The 22219-nt window shown below is 35.8% G+C and overlaps 3 protein-coding genes across 5 annotated transcripts in view; 1 reads left to right on the top strand and 2 right to left on the bottom strand.

The window, feature by feature from the left end:
- Positions 1 to 22219, top strand: part of LOC139996446 (putative fatty acyl-CoA reductase CG5065) — a 236615-nt gene that overhangs the window by 58826 nt on the left and 155570 nt on the right. The window lies entirely within an intron of this gene.
- The window catches only part of LOC139996456 (fatty acyl-CoA reductase 1-like), an 81661-nt gene that overhangs the window by 10483 nt on the left and 48959 nt on the right, over positions 1 to 22219 (bottom strand). The window lies entirely within an intron of this gene.
- The window catches only part of LOC139996477 (putative fatty acyl-CoA reductase CG5065), a 46434-nt gene continuing 44530 nt past the window's right edge, over positions 20316 to 22219 (bottom strand). Inside the window, exon 3 of the mRNA XM_072020854.1 lies at positions 20316 to 20387. Within this exon, the coding sequence (XP_071876955.1) occupies positions 20333 to 20387 (55 nt within the window). The 3' untranslated portion in view covers positions 20316 to 20332. The remainder of the gene's footprint in view (positions 20388 to 22219) is intronic.

The following is a 22219-nucleotide window of genomic DNA, read 5'->3' on the forward strand; positions in this document are numbered from 1 at the left end:
GCAAGGAAGTTCAAAGCAATTTTAAACACATCTGATGAGTAGCCCATTCGTTTTCTTTATCCACATACCCAACCGTGCTTTTAAATAGAACACCTCCAATATCAAATATCAATTTTCTGTGAGCAGTCTGTGTTCGGGATTTTGGGTGACCCTCAGTTTACGATACGGACACCACAATTGCCTTTTTGGGAAAATCCGAAGTTCCTACCTCCGATATTGTAAATATGAAGATGCGGACCTTATCAAGAAGCTAATTAACACCCTAAGTGTTTGATGGGTTCGCTCTAAAGTAAACAGCTGGTATCATTCAGCAACAGCAGAGAAGGTTGGAAGCAATAGTTTTCCACCTCACAAAAACCATGGTGAGTAGGAAAACCCTAAGACAAAGAGCTAGAATGTGAGGACCAAGCGAGGTTTCTACAGGGAGTCTTAAACAAGTCTTCAAACAGTCTTCACCACACAGTCATATTCTGTAACATTACTCTGCATCTTTAATCTACCGCCACCTTGAGCGTTCACAGCGTTCAAGGTTCGCGATATCAACCGATCAGTTGCAAGCTGACTGATCGCCACCTAGTTGAGAGTTCGCATCAGACTGCACACTCGCAACACGTGTGCGATTTTTTTGTGGTGTGTGAACTTTGTACAAACGTTTCTTACATGTACTTTTGTTTCCTAATTATTTATCGAGGCAAAGGATTAGAAGGAACATTAATCCACTCTACTCGGAAATTCCATGCAGTGGTTTCCGACATGCAGTTACAAATTTCATTGAGTAAACGGGTTTAATCTATAATCGATGATTTTTCTTAGAAATAGAATATTACTATAGGTTCTTTATTAATATCTCGAGAACTAATAAGCACCCGAAGCTGGAATTTTCCTATTTGCTCGCCGCCTTCCCGCAAATTTCATGTTAATCGGCCACTGGTGCTTTTCGAAACAATATCCGTTACGATTAATAATTCATTATGAAATATAAAGTTTCAAATTCTTCCAATTGAAACGTTCAAGGTTGATTGTTTTGTTGAAAATAGTAGAATACGAAAATTATTCCAAATAGTTTATACATTAATTTACTCGTTTCGAAATAATCGATAGAAAGTCAGACGCGAAACTTAACGGAGTACCGATGAAGATATGCCATGAATTAAGGTGGTTATTTTTACGCAGGAAATGGCGTTAGAGTTTAATCAGTTGCTTGTCAATAGTTCTCATTTGCCAAACTGTTGTATATATTACTCTGTATGATTGTGCGTTATTTTTCCATATCGTGTGTATCAGTGTCTCTAGAATGTAATAATAATGAGTTTGATTTGTCATGATGGAAGAATCGATTTTAATAAAAAAATAATACTCGAATTGAAAAACTGTACGCTTCTGTACAAGCTGACTTTCTTGGAATCTTGCATGAAGGAACGTATTATTCAAAATATATAAGTAGACACATGTCATGAATGTATTTATGCTTTTTGTGTATTGAAAAGTTAAACCATGTTAGTATCTTGATTTATCATTTTGATGACAAAAAAAAAGTTCTTGCACAACTCTAGCCTTATGTAATCTGAAGGATTTACTAGTGGATGTTAAGAAGTGCAGGATAAAGAAAAGTTAAGTGCTGAGACCACCATAGTATTATTCTACAGCCTCTGTGTGGTGGAGATAAATATAAAAATGTTGCAGAAAATTTGACCTTAACCTTGAAATTCCAGATCAAAAGGTCATATTTTTCTGCTTACATCATATTCTACTTATCACAGGGACAAATTTTGCAACAAGAACTATCAATTACAACTGGATCATTCTCTTGTAAAATGATGTTGAAGTTTCCTATACAGGTCAAACAAAAGTGAGAATGATTTTCTGACTGTGTATCTAAAGAAGAAATTGTAAATGGAGTTTTGTTTTAAAATGTGAGAATAATTGAACCAATACACTAGAAAAAAACTGTATCCGCTGCTGAAGATTACAAATGATGGAAAACATAATTCCACGCTACTAGAGAAGATATTTCTTTTTCTGTGAAGATACAGCGGTCTCTCACTCTACGGGGCACTCCTTTTACGCGAGTCCCTTTTTCACGCGGTAAATTGTAACAATTTATGTGGAAGTTTTTTAACGTGATCTTATTTGTGCGACCGGTAACGTCAGTGCCGTATGAGATTAGGATGAAAGTACATTACGTTGTGCTAGACATTATGTGCGTGCATATTTTTTCTTTTAGACAGGCAGAATTTATTTACGTGATTCTCATTTGTGTAAAACGAATCCACGTGGAACGGATACTCCGCGTGAATTGAGGAACAGATATAATTATTTTGCAAGCGTTTTGCAAATGTATATATTATTCATGTATAATGTATGATATAATTCACATCATAAGTGGAAATAGATCAACTACTGAGATATAATATAAGCATAATCTATTAAATAATTACAACTTGCCTAGTTTATGTTATACGTCAATAATAAAATTAAAATATGGCATAATACATTAAATTTAATGTTGATATTTTAAGGAAACAAATTACGTGAACATCTTCTGATATAACTGCTTGTGTACTTCGGGCGCAATGATATGACAACAGATGTGGAAAAAGATCAATATACAGAGCAAGGAAAGATCTCATTTTGATATAACACAGATATAAAATTCTCTAAAGCAAAACTACGAGCGTGTTCAAAATTATTTTTGAACCGCATAAACTTGTGCAATTCTGCAAAAAACATAGGTCCAATTAGTTACACAAGTGTGGTATGACTTTTATTCACACCGATGAATTCTAATACTATCAGAAGTTAATCTTTATTTTATTACAATTATTATTTAACAATTATATCTGTATATCATTATTACAATTATATTTAATTGCAATTACATTACAATTATTCATTCACCTATCATTTTTATGATTAGTTTGTTATTACTTCACGCTAGCGCTGCAGATCGTCTGGCTCTGACCGGATTGAAATAAAAAGTCTAAACCCAAACCCAATACATTGACGACATTCGCTTCTGATTTAATCATAACAGACATTTTTTAGAGTATCTCATATGCAATTTACCCAAGCACGTCCAAGCCTTGTTCGTCATTAGCATGCACATACATATATCATGTAGATGACGTTAGATGTAATATAACATTTATAACGTAGATGTTTAGTAATATTGCTTCAGGTACTCTATATAAAATCAACGATTTTGTTACACAATACATACATTAAAGATAGTTATGCGTAAACGAGGCTAAGCGTTCGATTTCGATAAAATTTAAATATATTGTATAACTTATCATGAAAAACATATTCTTATAAATACATCGCTCGACTTTAGTTTCCGAGATAGAGGAAACACAGAGAAACAAGGACTGAGAGTCGTAACGTTCGGCAAATATTAATTAAAATCCCGCGATAACCTGAGATCTTTAACTCAAAAATCAAACTTTCTTACTTTTGGTTTATGACAAATGAAACTTTTACCAATATGCTCCTTACACTTTTATGATTAAAATAACAAACACATATATATTTTGAAGCGTATTAGCTCACTTAATAGATGATAATTAAATACATATCAATAGGTAATTATAATTCATAGATGTTAGCAATGAAAAATGGTAATACAGATATTTATATAATTAACTCGCACATACATATGTCACTTAGATAATATCACATTACCTTTATATTTATACATGTATTATATTTTGTATTTTATTAATTACATTGCAATTTACATTTATGACGTAGAAGTCTACTAGTATTTCGTGTAGAAATCTGAAAACTAACTAAGTTTGTAATAATAGTACCACCAATGCATTCTATTTAACATTTTATTTCTCATGATTACAAATGCATTCAAGACTGGTTGTGTAAGGTATTTTTGAAATATAACAAAAAGAACGAACAAGACTTGGTATTCCCAGAACTCTATTAGACAATTAAAAGCTAACTATTTTCTACGATGTACTTGACGTGTTGGTTTATGCAATAACGAGACGAGTCGATACTTTTACTGTCAAATGTACTTAAAAGTATTTTTAAATATGGAATACAGAGTCAATTATCGTTCACTCAAAGTCGTTCGATATACTCGCTATAAGAATGCTGGATACTCGTACGCTAGGTAATGCTTATGATCGCTCGATACTAACTGTCCGAAAGATCGTGTTCGTTTATTTATACTGATCGAAGGAGTACCGAAAAGTTTAAATTCGACTTCGATTGACGGTTGCATGTAGCGGCGATATTGTACGTCAAGGTCAATGTCCCGAGGCAAAATAACATGAGTTGCTCTCGATTCGCATCGTCCTCGGACTCATGTGCCGCTACATTTCTATCATTGCGACAAATCTCTCGTTAAGGATGGAGTAAACAATGTCATATTTTAATTGTACGAAGCATTGCTACATTGCTGTTGCATTTACCTGGGACATAGACCGGCTAATAATAAAGTTTCAAATTTTTTTTTTTTGTATTGATTGTTAGTTAAATTTTTACAATTTGTCCAGAAGGACATTTGGTAAAATATTATAGCTTAGAGAATAAAAGAATAAAAAAAATAAAAAAATAAAAAATAAAAAATAAATAAAAAAATAAATAAAATATAGCATGTGGATGGTTACCCCCAGCGGGGTTCCATCTTCTAGGTTTCCTATTGCATCTCTATTTCGTGGTCTACGGGATGCTTCCTCTTCAGTCTTCTTTCTATTTTGGTTTTATTTGTTTCAGCAGCCAGCTGGTTTGGGTGTGCTGCAAGTCTTTCTTTGTACTTTTTTGCGTATCTAGCGATTTCCTCTTTGACTGTTGGAATTTTTAGATCTTTTCGTAGGTCTTCATTTCTGACGTACCATGGAGCGTTAACTATTGTCCTTAAAATTTTTGCTTGCTCTATTTCTATTTTGCTTATGTGACTCATTGCTGCCGTCCCCCATAATGGGACTCCGTATGTCCAGATTGGTTTCATTATTGTTTTGTATATATTTAGTTTATTCATTGTGCTTAATTTAGATTTTCTATTGATTAACCAGTACATCTGCTTCCTTTTTGCACTTATTCTGTTTATTATTGATTTTATATGGTGCTTCCATGTGAGGTGTGTGTCTAAATGTATTCCTAGATAATTGACTTGCTTTGTTTGTGCTATGTGGGCGCCGTTCAGTTGAATATCTGGTGTTTTTCCTTTTCTAAGTGTAAATGTTATGTGGTTGCACTTGCTGGTGTTCACTTTTATTTGTTTGTTTTGCAGCCATTTTTCTATTTTTGTAGTGTGTTCTTGTAGTAGTGCGGCGGCCGTTTCTAGATTTGCATGCCTCACTAGTATGGCCGTATCGTCCGCAAACATCAGTGTTTTACTGTTGACAGTTGTTGGTATATCTGCAGTGTATAGTGTGTATAATATTGGTCCTAAGACACGTCCTTGCGGTACTCCTACCTTGATATCCTTAATTTCAGAGTATGCATCATTTATTTTTACTACAAAGGTTCTGTTGTTTAAGTAAGATTTGAGTAGTTTGTAGATTTGTTCTGGAAATTGCTTTTTGATTGTTTGAAGAAGTTTTTCATGGTTAACTTTGTCGAATGCTTTTTCGATATCCATAAAGAGTGCTGTGCAGTATTGTTTTGTTTCAAGCGACTGTAAGATTTCATTGACGAGTCTATGCATTTGTTCTATTGTGGAGTGTTTATTCCTGAATCCAAATTGATGGTTCGGTATTAGTTTTTCTTCTTCTATTGTTGGTTTTAAGCGGTTATATATTATTTTCTCTAATAATTTGGAAAACGCAGGTAGTAATGATATCGGCCTGTAGGATGCAGTTAGATGTGGGTTTTTGTTTGGTTTGGGTAACATCACTATCTGTGCTATTTTCCATAGTGTAGGAAAGTACTGTATTCTTAGAATTGCGTTAAATATTATCGTTGTTAGTCTTATTGCCTTTGGGGGAAGGTTTTTTAAGATTTTCCCATTGATCAAGTCAAATCCTGGTGCTTCACTTGTCTTTGTTGCCTCAATTAAGTTTGTAACTTCTTGCGCTGTTGTGCTGAATATGGTGCAGCGTTTATCAGTTGTGTTGCTGGCATTTTCCACTTCTTCATTTGTTTGCCATCCAGGGATGCTGTTATTAATTTCATACGGCGAAAATATATTTTGTAGGTGCTTTGAGAATTCTTCTGCCTGTTCTTCGTTGGTTCTGGCCCATGTGTTGTCCATTTTTCTGATTGCTGGGATTGTTTTTACTGTTTTCTTAATTTTGTTAGTGACTTTCCATAGGGAGTAGTCGGTATTCTCATGCGCGGATAGTGATTCGATGAATTTTGAGAATTCGTTATTATGATGTTCCCTTATTTTATTTTTTAGTTCCTTTGCAAGTTTATTTAGGTTTTTCTTGTTTTCTCGTGTTCTCTGTTTTTGCCATTTTGCTTTCGCTTTTCTTTTTTCCCTGATTTTGTCTAGGATGTCCTGCGGAATAATTTTTGATTGCCTGCTATTTGTTTCATAGGTGGTGGTTGCCCACGCTGCTTCCTGTATTATTTCTGTCAAAGTTGCTACTGCCTGCTCAATGTGTTCAGGTGTTTTCAACGGGATATTGCAGTTGATTTTGTCTTCGATCAGCTCTTTGAAAGTTTGGCAATTGGTGGTTTTATTGCAAAGCGACTCTGACTTGTTATAAAGTAGTGGTTTGCTTGTATATTCTATTATAATTGGTGTATGGTCGGAGTTAAGCTCGAAGCTGGTTGCTATTTTTAATTTGCTTACATTTAGCCCTTTTGTTACTGCAAAATCCAACAGGTCAGGTATTTTATTGGGGTCTGTCGGCCAGTACGTTGGTTTTCCTGTAGATAGTACGTTGAGGTTGCTGCTTCTAATGTATTTTTCCAATGTTCTACCTCTCGGCGTGCTAATTCTCGAACCCCAGAATGTGTGCTTTGCATTAAAGTCTCCTGCCGCTATATATTTGTCGCCTAAGGATTGGAAGTACTCTTCCCATTTTTTAAGTGTCATTTTGTGTCTCGGAGGTACATATACTGCTGACATCTGGAAGTAATTGTCATTGGTTTATATTGTGACAGTGGTTGCTTGTAGGTGTTCTTGATTTGTTTGACTATGTAAGTGATGCTTGATGTCATTTTTTATTATTACTGCAGTTCCTCCATGTGCTTTACCTGAGGGATGTTTGGTATCGTATATGGTGTAGTACGGTATTTTCATGTAGTTTTTTAGAGTGAAATGTGTTTCTGAGACAAGTAGTATATCAATATTATTTTTATACAAAAATATTTCAGTTTCGTGGGCTTGCTGTTGCAAGCCATTGGAGTTCCAGACTGCTATTTTCAAAATGTCCATCTCTATTTTTTACTTAGCAAGTTAGTGAGTAGTTGTAACATGATTGTTGTTTGTTGTGCTTGTTGTCTTAGTATTGTGTTTAGATCACTTACCATTTTTCTTAACATTTCCATACCTTTAATGGATTGTTTGAGTATTTCTTTGATGTCTGTAACGTCTTCGATGTTACTGTTTTCATTCTGATTGTTTGCAAGCGTTGGTTTGCTAATGTTTTTAGTTACTTGTGCATAGCTTCGTTTACCTTGGGGATCTATGTTTCTGCTTATAGCGTCTAGTTCCTGTTGTGCTTTCAATGTTGTTTCGTTATCCGTTATACTTTGTTGTGGTTGATGGTCATTGTGTGATCTGTTGCGAAGTGGAGGAAACAGTTTACGTTGTATTTGTTTCCTTATTTCACATCCTTTGTAGCTGGCTGGGTGGTTTCCGTTACAATTATAGCATTTAACTTCTTCTATTTTTCCTGTGTATGGGCAGTGTATTGTTAGGTGATTTTTTGCACATTTAACACATGCCGGGCTTCTGTTGCAATAATTTTTTGTGTGTCCGTATTGTTGACACCGCATGCATTGTGGTATATCTTTTTTGTAGCGTGGTGGTTCCACTGTTACAATTGTATTTAGTATTTTTTGATTTCATAAATTTCCTTGTTATTGGTTCTGGGTTCAAGTTCTATTAAGAATAATGGCAATGGTTGCTTCGTATCGTATCTTGTCATATTGTTTATTGCTCTTGTTTCATGGCCAATTTTTCCTAATTCTTCACTTAATTTTTTTGTGTTAGTTTTTGGATGTAAACCTCTTATAACTATTTTATAGCTCCTTCCCGTTTTGAGTTGGTACGTGTGGTATATAGCATTTTTTCCTTTAGTTCTTTTATCACTTTCCTATAAACTTCTGCGGTGTTTGTTTGAATTTTTACTTGTTCTAATCTTGTTTGTTTTATTGTGTAGTTATCCTTTCCGACTATATTGTTTAGTAGATCAATAAGCGGGTCTATTATTTGGGCCTCAACAAATATTGGTGGTGGTTTTGATATGTAAGGTGTTTTAGTTGTGGTTTTGCTTGTCGGGTCATTGTCTATTTCTTCCGTTAATGAGCTGAAGAAGTTTCTGAAAGGTAATTCCTGCAGCCATCGCTGCTTTTCTGTATCTGGGTTTCCTGCAGCATTTGTGCCTGGAATTATTTTACGTTTTTTGCTAGTCTTTGCTAGCTTCCAGTTTTCGTCCTGGTAACTTATTTTGTTGTCGTGTCTGCACTCCTCCTGTCTCCACTGCTCTTCCATTTCTTCTGTTTCCATATCATTTTGGTTGTTATTATTTTGCTGTTGTTGCTGTAAGCCTGGTAAATCTGACGACCCTTTTATATAATATTTTTCTCCATTGGTTGCAATCTTGATCGTTGATATCTGCTGCTGCATTGTTTGTCACTATCACTATTCGTAGCACTTCTCTGAATCACTTGACTGGAGCACACGTTTGCTTACACACATCTGTTCGCCTCGGTTGCCCGAGCGAGACTGCCGAGGGATATTAGAACAGTGAACTTGACTGTCCGAGGGGTGTTAGAACAGTGATTGACCCGTCTCGTACTATTTGGGAAGAAAGCTGGATGTGGGTGTATCCTTGTTGAACTAAGAACGCGGATTCGTAGTTCACACTTTTCGATAGAAAAGTGAGGGTAACGATCCGCGATGACCATTGGTTCTAGCCAATGTCAAGAAACAAAATACAAGGAGAAAGTCTCCTGCATTTGTGGCTCCTGAGTGCCTTTGTACCTGGGGAAAACCCCGCTATTTCGCTGGGCACATCTGCTTTCTCCGTAATGAGTGAGAGCGTGCAATAAACCTATGGACCCTTTTAAGGGACCACTCATAAACCGAAGATGTTCAAAAGAATGCAACTTTATGGGTAACAGATGTAGGCTATGGTGGTTCCTTGGGTTTATTGCGGGTCAGTGTGACGATGTGCAGGCCTCGGCGGCCTGACCAACCCTTCTGTAGGTTTCTGGGGTATTGGTTCGCACTTTTACTTGGTCCAGCTTTAGTTATTTAATGCTGTAGTTTTCATTGCCTGTCGTGATGTTTAGCAGTTCGATGAGGAGGTCTATTATCTGTGCATCTATGTAGATTGGTGGTGGTTTGGCGTTGTGTATTTTTGGTATTACTGTTTGGTCTGATTCCTTTTCCTGTGGCAGTGCGCTGAAGGAGTGTTGAAGAGGAATTTCTTGGTGCCATTGTAGTCTTTCTGTTTCTACAGCCCTCCCAACATTTGTGTTTGATATTATTTTTCGTTTTTTTGCTGTAAGTTACAACCTTCCAGCGTTCATTCTGGTGTGATAGATCGATGTTAATGTTATTCCTTTCGTCGTTCACTTGTGTAGTTTCCATTTCTGTTTCATTTATATCTGAGCAATCATGCTCTTCGTTTGTTTGTTGTGTTGGGTTTGTTGTATTTACAGCTCTGTTTATAACATATGTTTCGCCGTTGTTTAACAGTTTGATTGGTAGCACTTGCATCACTTGTCGCACTTGTGGAGGCACTACTTCAGGCGTCGCAGGTTGGACTGGCTGATCTCAAATCGGCACAAATTAGCCTTAGTGGATCCCCCGCTCAATTTGAGATAGCCCATTCAAATATTTACAAATTCACAGGCATAACGTAAAAATGTACTGATTTCACTGTATTTACTGTTATTCATAATCATTAGCATTGCCTCTGTATGTTTTTGACATCATATTCTGTATGTTACATATAAAAACTTATCTGCCTACATTAATATGTAAAAGCACGACGTACAGAAACATAACGCTACTCTGTATGTTTTTTGTCGTCACATCGAAGAAGTGATACGCGTGCATGTGACGGTGATACGCAACAAATACATATACACCTTTGCATCTCTGTTCTCCGAGTCGTTTTTACCACGTAATTAAAGAACTTGGCCTCGAATTTTTTATAATTATGAAATGTAGATTACTTGTATGTTAACAAATATTTGCTTTGTGTCGAATTGTATATGCAATCACTCCTAATGCGTCATGCATAAGTCGATCGTACGACTGATTGATGTAATAGGTATAATTAATATTCCGATCCTATTATCAACTTATTTATGAGGTATTTGAAATTGCTATAAATGCATTTATAATTTAAAAAATAATTTTTTGCCAGGTATTCGTACAACTGTGAAATCACCAGGAAGAAGATGATCGTGAAAACATAACGAATATCGATGAGGAAAATCAACAGATAGTATGGAAATATTAACAGAGAGACAGGAAGGTAATTATGACATTGTCCGTTAGAAAAAATATGCCATTAAAAATGTATAAATTAAATTTAAATATATTATACCGACATTGGAAAAGAAGGAGGTATCTCAAATCGATAATTATACCCTTCTTCTTTTGTATGTTCGGCGGTTTCTCCAACACAATTGACCAATCGAGATGATTGTTTTTGCGTCTTGTAAGGCATCTTGTCTCGTTAGTCAAATCAGAAAAGCTTTGTGCATTAATTTTCCGTCAACCACTATTTTGCAAAAATCCAAACCTTATGTACATGCATCGATTGCTCCGGATTGAACTAAGCTATATGGATGAAACCTCCTACATCTTCTAAGGATAGTCCACCGATAGGGTCCGTTTGTAAAATTTGTCAACTTTCTTCGTTCCTACCGACCATCCTTGGAAATAACCCGTTATTCACTATGAATGATATGATGTCATTGCGTCTTATCGTTCCACCAGAAACTCGTCGCTGCAAGCGAAAATAGGCACTTTCTTTGGAAAATTGTCTTTCGTACCCATACTCCGCTCGCTTCTCTACATAGGCCTATCTCTCAAAGCTGATTTGACCCGTGTCTTTTATTACTAACACGTACGAACTTGGATTGTGTCTTTACACATTGGTCGCAGGAAATACCTCTCAACTGCTTCTTAACAAAAGAAGTCTTTGCATTGCATGGCGGCCAGACCATGTTCTATACATTTCTCTCCATGCTGAAAATATAAAGAAAAATGAGTTTATTTAGGAAATTGCGAAAATTATTCAGCAAAAAGAGAGCGTGCAATTGTCGATATTATTATGAGAATTTACCATGGAAGATGAAAAAGGTACTCAAAGACGTATAAACTTAGCAAGAAATGTATTCTTGTGAAAGCAATAGCTGTATGTATATTAGCTGTATGTATATTGATATTATGTGCTACTACTACTGCATTCATTGTAGTTAAAATTTCTTTTTTCAGTCTCAGTACAATTACAACTAACATAATTAACACTTCGAAAGATAATGAAGCAGATACATCTTCTGACGATAATCTTCTCGAAAATTGCAAAGGTTTGTTCTAATTAATTTTATGAAATGTATAGCACGGTATATTAAATATATATTTAAGATAGATTTATGTATATAAAAATGTTTCTTTTAAAGAATTTACGGGGCGAGAGTAAATTTTCGTTACAATACGATAATCGAATGAGTCGATCCCCTATTTCGATTAAGATAATAGGGCTCGTTGAATGATTATAACATTGAGTTAGCAGGTTATATATACACTTTAGTTCCAGCAACTTTAAAAACTTGAGTATTTGCGCGTGGTGCGTGTGGATGTGTTTTCAGTGAGGTGCTAATATCCAGTTAAGATGTCGACCGATTGAAGAAAGACTAACAAGTGACGTTCGGTGGCGATGATGTCGCCGAGAAACAGTAGTAATGGGTGTGTCTGGAGCACGACACAAGCGGATTGGTTGTTGTCAATTTTTGCTACGAAAGTATGGTTCTCGCTGCTAATTGGATGAGAAAAAGCTGGTGGATAAGGATGGATGCTAGCCGCTCCCGACCAAAGGTCGTTGGCGGGTGGCATTGTACATAGGGAAAGCTCGCTTTCCTGTGTTTGACTTGAAAGATGCTTGTGTGGTCCTAAGGGCTTGACTGTAAAAAATGCTAAAATTTATGACAGTTCCTTAGGATTACTGCGAGTCTGAATGAGGAGGTATAGAGATCTGGTGGTCACCTTGACCGAGAGATGGAGTATGGCTTATGTTTGCAGGATGAAACAGTTTTGTATTTTAAAGCATTTCTCTTTTTGCGAATACTGAAGCATACGCTTGATATTGAATTGTTATATATATATATATATGTCGGGTTCAGGTTAAGAATTGGATTTGGGGCGTGTAAAGAATCTGCGCCAGGGTCGCTCATCTTCGGTGTACAATCGATGATATCTTTTATTGTCGCAAATACAAGATAAACTACCGGTGTCGATACTCGAACGATAATGACAATGATCGCGGGGCCGGTATAGCGAATCCACGGCCCACGGGATAACCGATCTACTTTACTTCTAAGTCGAACTCGACTTACTCCTTGTGATGCAAGGATCGCTTGATCAACTCTTTTCTAAGACGTAGAGTATTCACTGATCGTACAAACACAATAGGTAACTAACTAGTGCAACTGTAAGAAAAAGAATGCCTCTCCGTCGCGACGACGCTGCAAAGGAAAACTATGGTGGGATGTGCCTATGGGCACGGGGTCATAGGATTCGTCAAGGAAAACCTCCGCCCGGAGGGTGAGGGAAATAGACGTTGCTGTTAATTGGTTAATCTCCATGTTGGCGATTAGAAAAGGATGCTAGCCGCTCTCGAGAGAGAGAGTTCCTAGCGGGAAACGTCGTACTTAAGGAAAGCAGACCTCACGTATCCTGCCGCAACAGGCGACAGACACATGGGCTGATATAACAAAGACTGTTTGCCGATCTAAAGGACTTTAGTTATGCGTCGGCATCTGGCGACCATCTCACCCAAAGAATGGGGTCTGTGCGTGGCTGCTGGAATATCTCATTGCCAAGTGCCGTTACGGCCAATTCTTTAAAGGAAAGCTATGTAACTTCGTATCTCTGTTAGGTGTAACGTTCATCCCGTGACCGTGGCTACACTCGGCGACCGGTCGTCGCCTCGATCCCAAGCTCATTGTCTCAAGTTTCGAATGACTGTGTCTGGGTTATTTCGTGAATGCTATTGAGGCTTTTCCAAGCAATTCCAACGGGTGGCCCCGTTGTCCTTTCATCTCCGACATATATATATATATATATATATATATATATACGTATATATATATATACGTTTTCTTTAACAATAAGAGCTACATCATATTAACTACTTCAAATTCGCAATTGCTTAAGTTCATCGCTTTTGATGACTTACTTACAAAAAGAACCATTTGATTTTTATATTCTGCAGTGTATAAAGAAAGCAAGTTTAGACATCGCAGTGTGATTCTGCACCTTTGGATAGGAAATTTGTAAAAAACAGTTTGTGCGAAAGCAACCTTTACCTGGAATCGAAGGTCAAATTTTATTTAATTACAATGTATTCTACTCATTATAACGAACAAAGATCTCAAAGAAATCATTGGTCACAAATTATCGCTTCTCCCAGAGAAAATGTTAAAACTGTAATCTTTACAGTGGCTTTATTCATAATGTGTCTACATTCTGCAGGCAAATACGGGAAAAGTAGAATTTATTGATACAGTTTAATACCCAGTTATCATCGAAACAAATCAATCCATCATTATATGTTGCATATCTTCCTTTCAACTTTATTTTTTTTTATTTTTCCTTTATTTTTTTCTGGCTATTTAAACACTCTGAAACACGCGCTTTATTTTATACAAAATAAATATTTCATTCTATTTGATAGAAAATAAGTGTCAACTTAAGGATATGAGTGTGAATGAAAAGATATGAATGGTAAGCATAGTTTTTACGTTCTGGAGGCTAAAATAAACTATTTATATAAATATTTCTTTTATATACGGAAAATAATGTTCTTTTTCAAGTATTAAATAAATATTTCTTTCATATTTGAAAGAAATATTTTCCCCCAAACATGAAATACATGTACCTTGAATATTGGAAGAAAGTATTTGTATGTATATTTAAATAAGAAATGATTGAGTCTATTGTTAACATTTAAGGTCACGTGCTGATAAATGTTGAAATAATACGTGTTAATAAGGGAAGGAAGATAAAATTGTAGTTATCATGGTTTAAAGAAAAAGTGGAGTAGTACTAAAAGGGTAAGAGTAAGAAGCGAATAATCCGAGAAAGTAAAGGTACGAAGAGAAAGTGGGGGAAAAGGCTGTTTGGAAGCAAGTTGAATCTGTTTAGAGAAATTAGAAGTAAGAGCGATAAACGATGAACGTTTTTTTTTTTTTTTTTTTTTTATTTGTTTTATTAAATTTTTACAATTTGTCCAGAAGGACATTTGGTAAAATGTTATAGCTTAGAGAATAAAAGAATAAAAAATAAAAAATAAAAATAAATAGAAATAAATAAAATATAGCATGTGGATGGTTACCCCCAGCGGGGTTCCATCTTCTAGGTTTCCTATTGCATCTCTATTTCGAGGTCTGCGGGATGCTTCCTCTTCAGTCTTCTTTCTATTTTGGTTTTATTTGTTTCAGCAGCCAGCTGGTTTGGGTGTGCTGCAAGTCTTTCTTTGTACTTTTTTGCGTATCTAGCGATTTCCTCTTTGACTGTTGGAATTTTTAGATCTTTTCGTAGGTCTTCATTTCTGACGTACCATGGTGCGTTAACTATTGTCCTTAAGATTTTTGCTTGCTCTATTTCTATTTTGCTTATGTGACTCATTGCTGCCGTCCCCCATAATGGGACTCCGTATGTCCAGATTGGTTTGATTATTGTTTTGTATATATTTAGTTTATTCATTGTGCTTAATTTAGATTTTCTATTGATTAACCAGTACATCTGCTTCCTTTTTGCACTTATTCTGTTTATTATTGATTTTATATGGTGCTTCCATGTAAGGCGTGTGTCTAAATTTATTCCCAGATATTTGACTTGCTTTGATTGTGCTATGTGGGCGCCGTTCAGTTGAATATCTGGTGTTTTTCCTTTTCTAAGTGTAAATGTTATGTGGTTGCACTTGCTGGTGTTCACTTTTATTTGTTTGTTTTGCAGCCATTTTTCTATTTTTGTAGTGTGTTCTTGTAGTAGTGCGGCGGCCGTTTCTAGATTTGCATGCCTCACTAGTATGGCCGTATCGTCCGCAAACGTCAGTGTTTTACTGTTGACAGTTGTTGGTATATCTGCCGTGTATAGTGTGTATAATATTGGTCCTAAGACACTTCCTTGCGGTACTCCTGCCTTGATGTCCTTAATTTCAGAGTATGCATCATTTATTTTTACTACAAAGGTTCTGTTGTTTAAGTAGGATTTGAGTAGTTTGTAGATTTGTTCTGGAAATTGCTTTTTGATTGTTTGAAGAAGTTTTTCATGGTTAACTTTGTCGAATGCTTTTTCGATATCCATAAAGAGTGCTGTGCAGTATTGTTTTGTTTCAAGCGACTGTAAGATTTCATTGACGAGTCTATGCATTTGTTCTATTGTGGAGTGTTTATTCCTGAATCCAAATTGATGGTTCGGTATTAGTTTTTCTTTTTCTATTGTTGGTTTTAAGCGGTTATATATTATTTTCTCTAGTAATTTGGAAAACGCAGGTAGTAATGATATCGGCCTGTAGGATGCAGTTAAATGTGGGTTTTTGTTTGGTTTGGGTAACATCACTATCTGTGCTATTTTCCATAGTGTAGGAAAGTACTGTATTCTTAGAATTGCGTTAAATATTATCGTTGTTAGTCTTATTGCCTTTGGGGGAAGGTTTTTTAAGATTTTCCCATTGATCAAGTCAAATCCTGGTGCTTTACTTGTCTTTGTTGCCTCAATTAAGTTTGTAACTTCTTGCGCTGTTGTGCTGAGTATGGTGCAGCGTTATCAGTTGTGTTGCTGGCATTTTCCACTTCTTCATTTGTTTGCCATCCAGGGATGCTGTTATCAATTTCATACGGCGAAAATATATTTTGGAGGTGCTTTGAGAATTCCTCTGCCTGTTCTTCGTTGGTTCTAGCCCATGTGTTGTCCATTTTTCTGATTGCTGGGATTGTTTTTACTGTTTTCTTAATTTTGTTAGTGACTTTCCATAGGGAGTAGTCGGTATTCTCATGCGCGGATAGTGATTCGATGAATTTTGAGAATTCGTTATTATGATGTTCCCTTATTTTATTCTTTAGTTCCTTTGCAAGTTTATTTAGGTTTTTCTTGTTTTCTCGTGTTCTCTGTTTTTGCCATTTTGCTTTCGCTTTTCTTTTTTCCCTGATTTTGTCTAGGATGTCCTGCGGAATAATTTTTGATTGCCTGCTATTTGTTTCATAGGTGGTGGTTGCCCACGCTGCTTCCTGTATTATTTCTGTCAAAGTTGCTACTGCCTGCTCAATGTGTTCAGGTGTTTTCAACGGGATATTGCAGTTGATTTTGTTTTCGATCAGTTCTTTGAAAGTTTGCCAGTTGGTGGTTTTATTGCAAAGCGACTCTGACTTGTTATAAAGTAGTGGTTTGCTTGTATATTCTATTATAATTGGTGTATGGTCGGAGTTAAGCTCGAGGCTGGTTGTTATTTTTAATTTGCTTACATTTAGCCCTTTTGTTACTGCAAAATCCAACAGGTCAGGTATTTTATTGGGGTCTGTCGGCCAGTACGTTGGTTTTCCTGTAGATAGTACGTTGAGGTTGCTGCTTCTAATGTATTTTTCCAATGTTCTACCTCTCGGTGTGCTAATTCTCGAACCCCATAATGTGTGCTTTGCATTAAAGTCTCCTGCCGCTATATATTTGTCGCCTAAGGATTGGAAGTACTCTTCCCATTTTTTAAGTGTCATTTTGTGTCTCGGAGGTGCATATACTGCTGACATCTGGAAGTAATTGTCATTGGTTTGTATTGTGACAGTGGTTGCTTGTAGGTGTTCTTGATTTGTTTGACTATGTAAGTGATGCTTGATGTCATTTTTTATTATTACTGCAGTTCCTCCATGTGCTTTACCTGAGGGATGTTTGGTATCGTATATGGTGTAGTACGGTATTTTCATGTAGTTTTTTAGGGTGAAATGTGTTTCTGAGACAAGTAGTATATCAATATTATTTTTATACAAAAATATTTTAGTTTCGTGGGCTCGCTGTTGCAAGCCATTGGAGTTCCAGACTGCTATTTTCAAAATGTCCATCTCTATTTTTTACTTAGCAAGTTAGTCAGTAGTTGTAACATGATTGTTGTTTGTTGTGCTTGTTGTCTTAGTATTGTGTTTAGATCACTTACCATTTTTCCTAACATTTCCATACCTTTAATGGATTGTTTGAGCATTTCTTTGATGTCTGTAACGTCTTCGATGTTATTGTTTTCATTCTGATTGATTGCAAGCGTTGGTTTGCTAATGTTTTTAGTTACTTGTGCGTAGCTTCGTTTACCTTGGGGATCTATGTTTCTGCTTATAGCGTTTAGTTCCTGTTGTGCTTTCAATGTTGTTTCGTTATCCGTTATACTTTGTTGTGGTTGATGGTCATTGTGTGATCTGTTGCGAAGTGGAGGAAATAGTTTACGTTGTATTTGTTTCCTTATTTCACATCCTTTGTAGCTGGCTGGGTGGTTTCCGTTACAATTATAGCATTTAACTTCTTCTATTTTTCCTGTGTATGGGCAGTGTATTGTTAGGTGATTTTTTGCACATTTAACACATGCCGGGCTTCTGTTGCAATAATTTTTTGTGTGTCCGTATTGTTGACACCGCATGCATTGTGGTATATCTTTTTTGTAGCGTGGTGGTTCCACTGTTACAATTGTATTTAGTATTTTTTTGATTTCATAGATTTCCTTGTTATTGGTTCTGGGTTCCAGTTCTATTAAGAATAGTGGCAATGGTTGCTTCGTATCGTATCTTGTCATATTGTTTATTGCTCTTGTTTCATGGCCAATTTTTCCTAATTCTTCACTTAATTTTTTTGTGTTAGTTTTTGGATGTAAACCTCTTATAACTATTTTATAGCTCCTTTCTGTTTTGAGTTGGTACGTGTGGTATATAGCATTTTTTTCCTTTAGTTCATTTATCACTTTCCTATAAACTTCTGGGGTGTTTGTTTGAATTTTTACTTGTTCTAGTTTTGTTTGTTTTATTGTGTAGTTATCCTTCCCGACTACATTGTTTAGTCGATCAATAAGCGGGTCTATTATTTGGGCCTCAACAAATATTGGTGGTGGTTTTGATATGTAAGGTGTTTTAGTTGTGGTTTTGCTTGTCGGGTCATTGTCTATTTCTTCCGTTAGTGAGCTGAAGGAGTTTCTTAAAGGTAATTCTTGCAGCCATCGCTGCTTTCCTGTATCTGGGTTTCCTGCAGCATTTGTGTCTGGAATTATTTTACGTTTTTTGTTAGTCTTTGCTAGCTTCCAGTTTTCGTCCTGGTAACTTATTTTGTTATCGTGTCTGCACTCCTCCTGTCTCCGCTGCTCTTCCATTTCTTCTATTTCCATATCATTTTGGTTGTTATTATTTTGCTGTTGTTGCTGTAAGCCTGGTAAATCTGATGACCCTTTTATGTAATATTTTTCTCCATTGGTTGCAATCTTGATCGTTGATATCTGCTGTTGCATTGTTTGTCACTAACACTATTCGTGGCACTTCTCTGAATCACTTGACTGGAGCACACGTTTGCCTACGCACATCTGTTCGCCTCGGTTGCCCGAGCGAGACTTGCAAAAGGATTGACATCGTTAAGACATGCCTTTTCTCATTCGTTTCTTATTCGACATTCGTAATGATAAAAGGAGAGCGCTAATGAATTCGTGCTAACGCATTTCGAAATTTTGTGAAGCTGTTCATCTAGAAATTATGTAAGTTACTACTTGATTACACGATAAGCAGACTGTGAATAGTAATATTGATTAATATATCAAGAAGAATCTCGACGGAATAAGTCAGAATATAACGGTAAATGCAAAAATATTAGTATACAACACGTACATATTGTTATTAAATAGGTTTGGCGACTGGTTGGTTTAGTTTGATTTAGTTGGTAGATTTAGCTGGTTTGGTTTAGTTCTGTATACTCTGTATTTTACCACCATGTACAGCCATTACAACACATCGGATACTCAGATAATTAACACATGGCGAACGAGAAAACAGAAGAGTATCGTAAGTAGTCGTACCAACTCTGCATGTAGGAACTAGTGATCATACCAACCTGACATTTATCTCAACATATATCACATGGTGATTCCTTCAATATGCGTTCAAGATACGTTCTTTCTATGAAAAATATTTTCTTAATCATTTTATAACGAACAACCAGCGAGGGCTAATACACAACTTGATAACCTTGATAACATATGTTAAGGTTATTGGAGGTGGGTGCCCTAAACACCACTTTCTACGTACACTATTTACTACTTGTTATGTGAAGTAATATTTTGTCCAGCTCTGAATGTCACGTCTGTTCCCTATTTTATCGATGATGTCATATTTTAACGCCGATTGGTCAAAGAACTACAAGGTTCGTGAACAAACAATTCAGAAAACAAACCGAGCCATTTGAACTATCTTATTGTAAAAGATATTTATTTTCTGTCATCATTGTTTACTTCTCAGAGGACTTTTCAATGATGAATTATTGTTGCTGTCGTATAACTATCTCTTAACCTTTGATTGGTGAAAAATGATATCTTATACGGAAAAATATTTATTTTCAGTGAGCAGATTTAATATACAAATTATTAGTAGTGAATATTACTATTTTTTTGTATATAATTATTTTGTTGTTTAGTATTACGTAAGGACATGCCGCAGAATCCTTATGTAGAAATGATCTTTAAACACACAATTAAAGAAGATGTATGAACATTCGCAGATGTTGTTGTACTAGAAACATCGAGGAGTAAAGATATTGTCATGTATGAATTGTTTACAAATCAGAAACCGTGCGCATATAAATTCATACATCCTTATTAAGCAATGTCATAAATGGATTTATTTAGAAATAAAACGAGTGGAAAGACAAAATGAAAGGGATGATGAATCCTTTCTCTATAAAATTCTATTTATATTCAAATAGTCAGTACACGAAACATAATATTATTCATAGCAAAATTATTATACCGTACATCTTGGTGATCTGATGTATCCAGTACAACCTGAAATAACTACAAATATATGTATTTATATTAGTTCCAATTTTTTTATACGAAGATACCTTTATATCCACCTTGATAACCGTTGTCGAGCTATTGGCTTATAGTCTCTTTTTTAGAATAAATTTCCTAATTCCCACCAGGTAAATTGCAACATACTTCTCCCAATCCATATCCCGTAAATCTAGTTTGACCATATCGCTGTCATTCAATATTTTTACCTTTCTCTTTAAGTCGGAACAGTTATCACTTTGGAAAGATAGGATACTAACATTGGTTTATTACCTCTGTTCGACCGTCGCGGAGAGACGCGATCGCGACGATGCGCGACACCGGGACTCGTAAATTCCCGTTACGATTATAATTATACGATTATTAACAGTGCATACATTTCGCAGGAGTTTCAGCTGATTTAGTGTATTGATCTGTAGAATGAGGATATGCACATTTGACGCAGCAGTAATTGCGGTTGCAATATTTTTGCGTGTAGCCTTTTACACTGAACTATCTTTTTTCTTGTAAAAGGTGGTTCGAATTTTACTACTGAGTCCATTAATCGGTTGATATTATATATTTCTTTGTTGTTTGCCTTTTGCTTTAAATCAACAAAGAATAAAGATAGTGGGTTTTTTGTGATTCTGTGTCTTATATTGCTGATGTTGGTAACTTCATGGCCAAGATTTTGGAGTTCGTGTTTCAGTTCGTCTAAATTAGCAGAGTGGTAAATGTTGCGTAGTAACACTCGAAAGAGTCTTTCTTGTTTTAGTTGATAAGTGTGGAATTTAGCGTTCAGGGTTTTTAGCAGCTTTGTTAGTTTTCTATAGGAGTCTGGATTAGTCGGCAGAATTTTAATTTTGTTTTTAATTTTTAGTTGATAATCTTCTTTGTTGATGTCTTTCTCGATGGACTTGATCATTGTTTGAATATCGATGACGTCATCGATGAAGATTGGTGGGGGCGGAGGAGTCTTTTGCGTTTGTTGGCTTGGTGGTGTTTCTATTACGTCCATAGTGTCGTGTGTGGATTCTAGTAGTTCGAACCTGTTGTAAGTAAAAGATATTTACATTTTTGTTGGATGAGTCTAGCTTGCGTTTTTTGTTGTCGTTTGTCTGGTTTGGAAGGTGGGACAGTTTGTCCTTTCGCCACGGAGGAGGGAGAATAAAGCGGTTATAGCTTTGTTCGTTTGTGCTAGTTTGAGATGTTTGGGCCATCCTCGAGCTAGTTAATTCAAATTGAAATAATTAGTCGAAAGGCTATGATTTGGATTGGAGATTCGAAGAGTCTGATTATTCACTATTAAGTTTAGAGCGTTTGTTTTATTTTGGTTTCACTTCACTTTCGACGAAGGGTCGTCACTTGTATTGTGAACTGCACTAGGCAATAGACACACACGTGTTCACGCTTCGGTAGTCGACGGCTGAATTGGATTGAAGCATTAGATTGAACTAGAATCAAACATACTATAAACTTTTATAATCCAAGTTACAGTACAACGCCAAAATAATTTACTTAAAATTCTGTATGAAAATTAATTGTGAATGGTCTACCAAACAAAAAATAAAAAAAGAACATTTCTACTCTCTGTTCCTCTTTCTCATTCTCTTTTACTCGCATTATTCTTTTCTACGTTTGCCACGTTTGACGCTTCATTGTCATTGGCTTCAGGAATAGAACCGTTTCTACTTCTATTTTACTCTCTAATTGCAGAATTTAGGTCACGAATTTGTTGCAATTATTGCAGATTTCTGGCATCTGATTTATTTACTTAATAAATGATTAGAGAGAGAGCAATTGTAGACGCTGTATGTATTTATTTTAAAAAACTGGAAGAATGC

Source organism: Bombus fervidus, chromosome 18 (genome assembly GCF_041682495.2).
Source record: "Bombus fervidus isolate BK054 chromosome 18, iyBomFerv1, whole genome shotgun sequence".
Classification (NCBI taxonomy): Eukaryota; Metazoa; Arthropoda; class Insecta; order Hymenoptera; family Apidae; genus Bombus; species Bombus fervidus.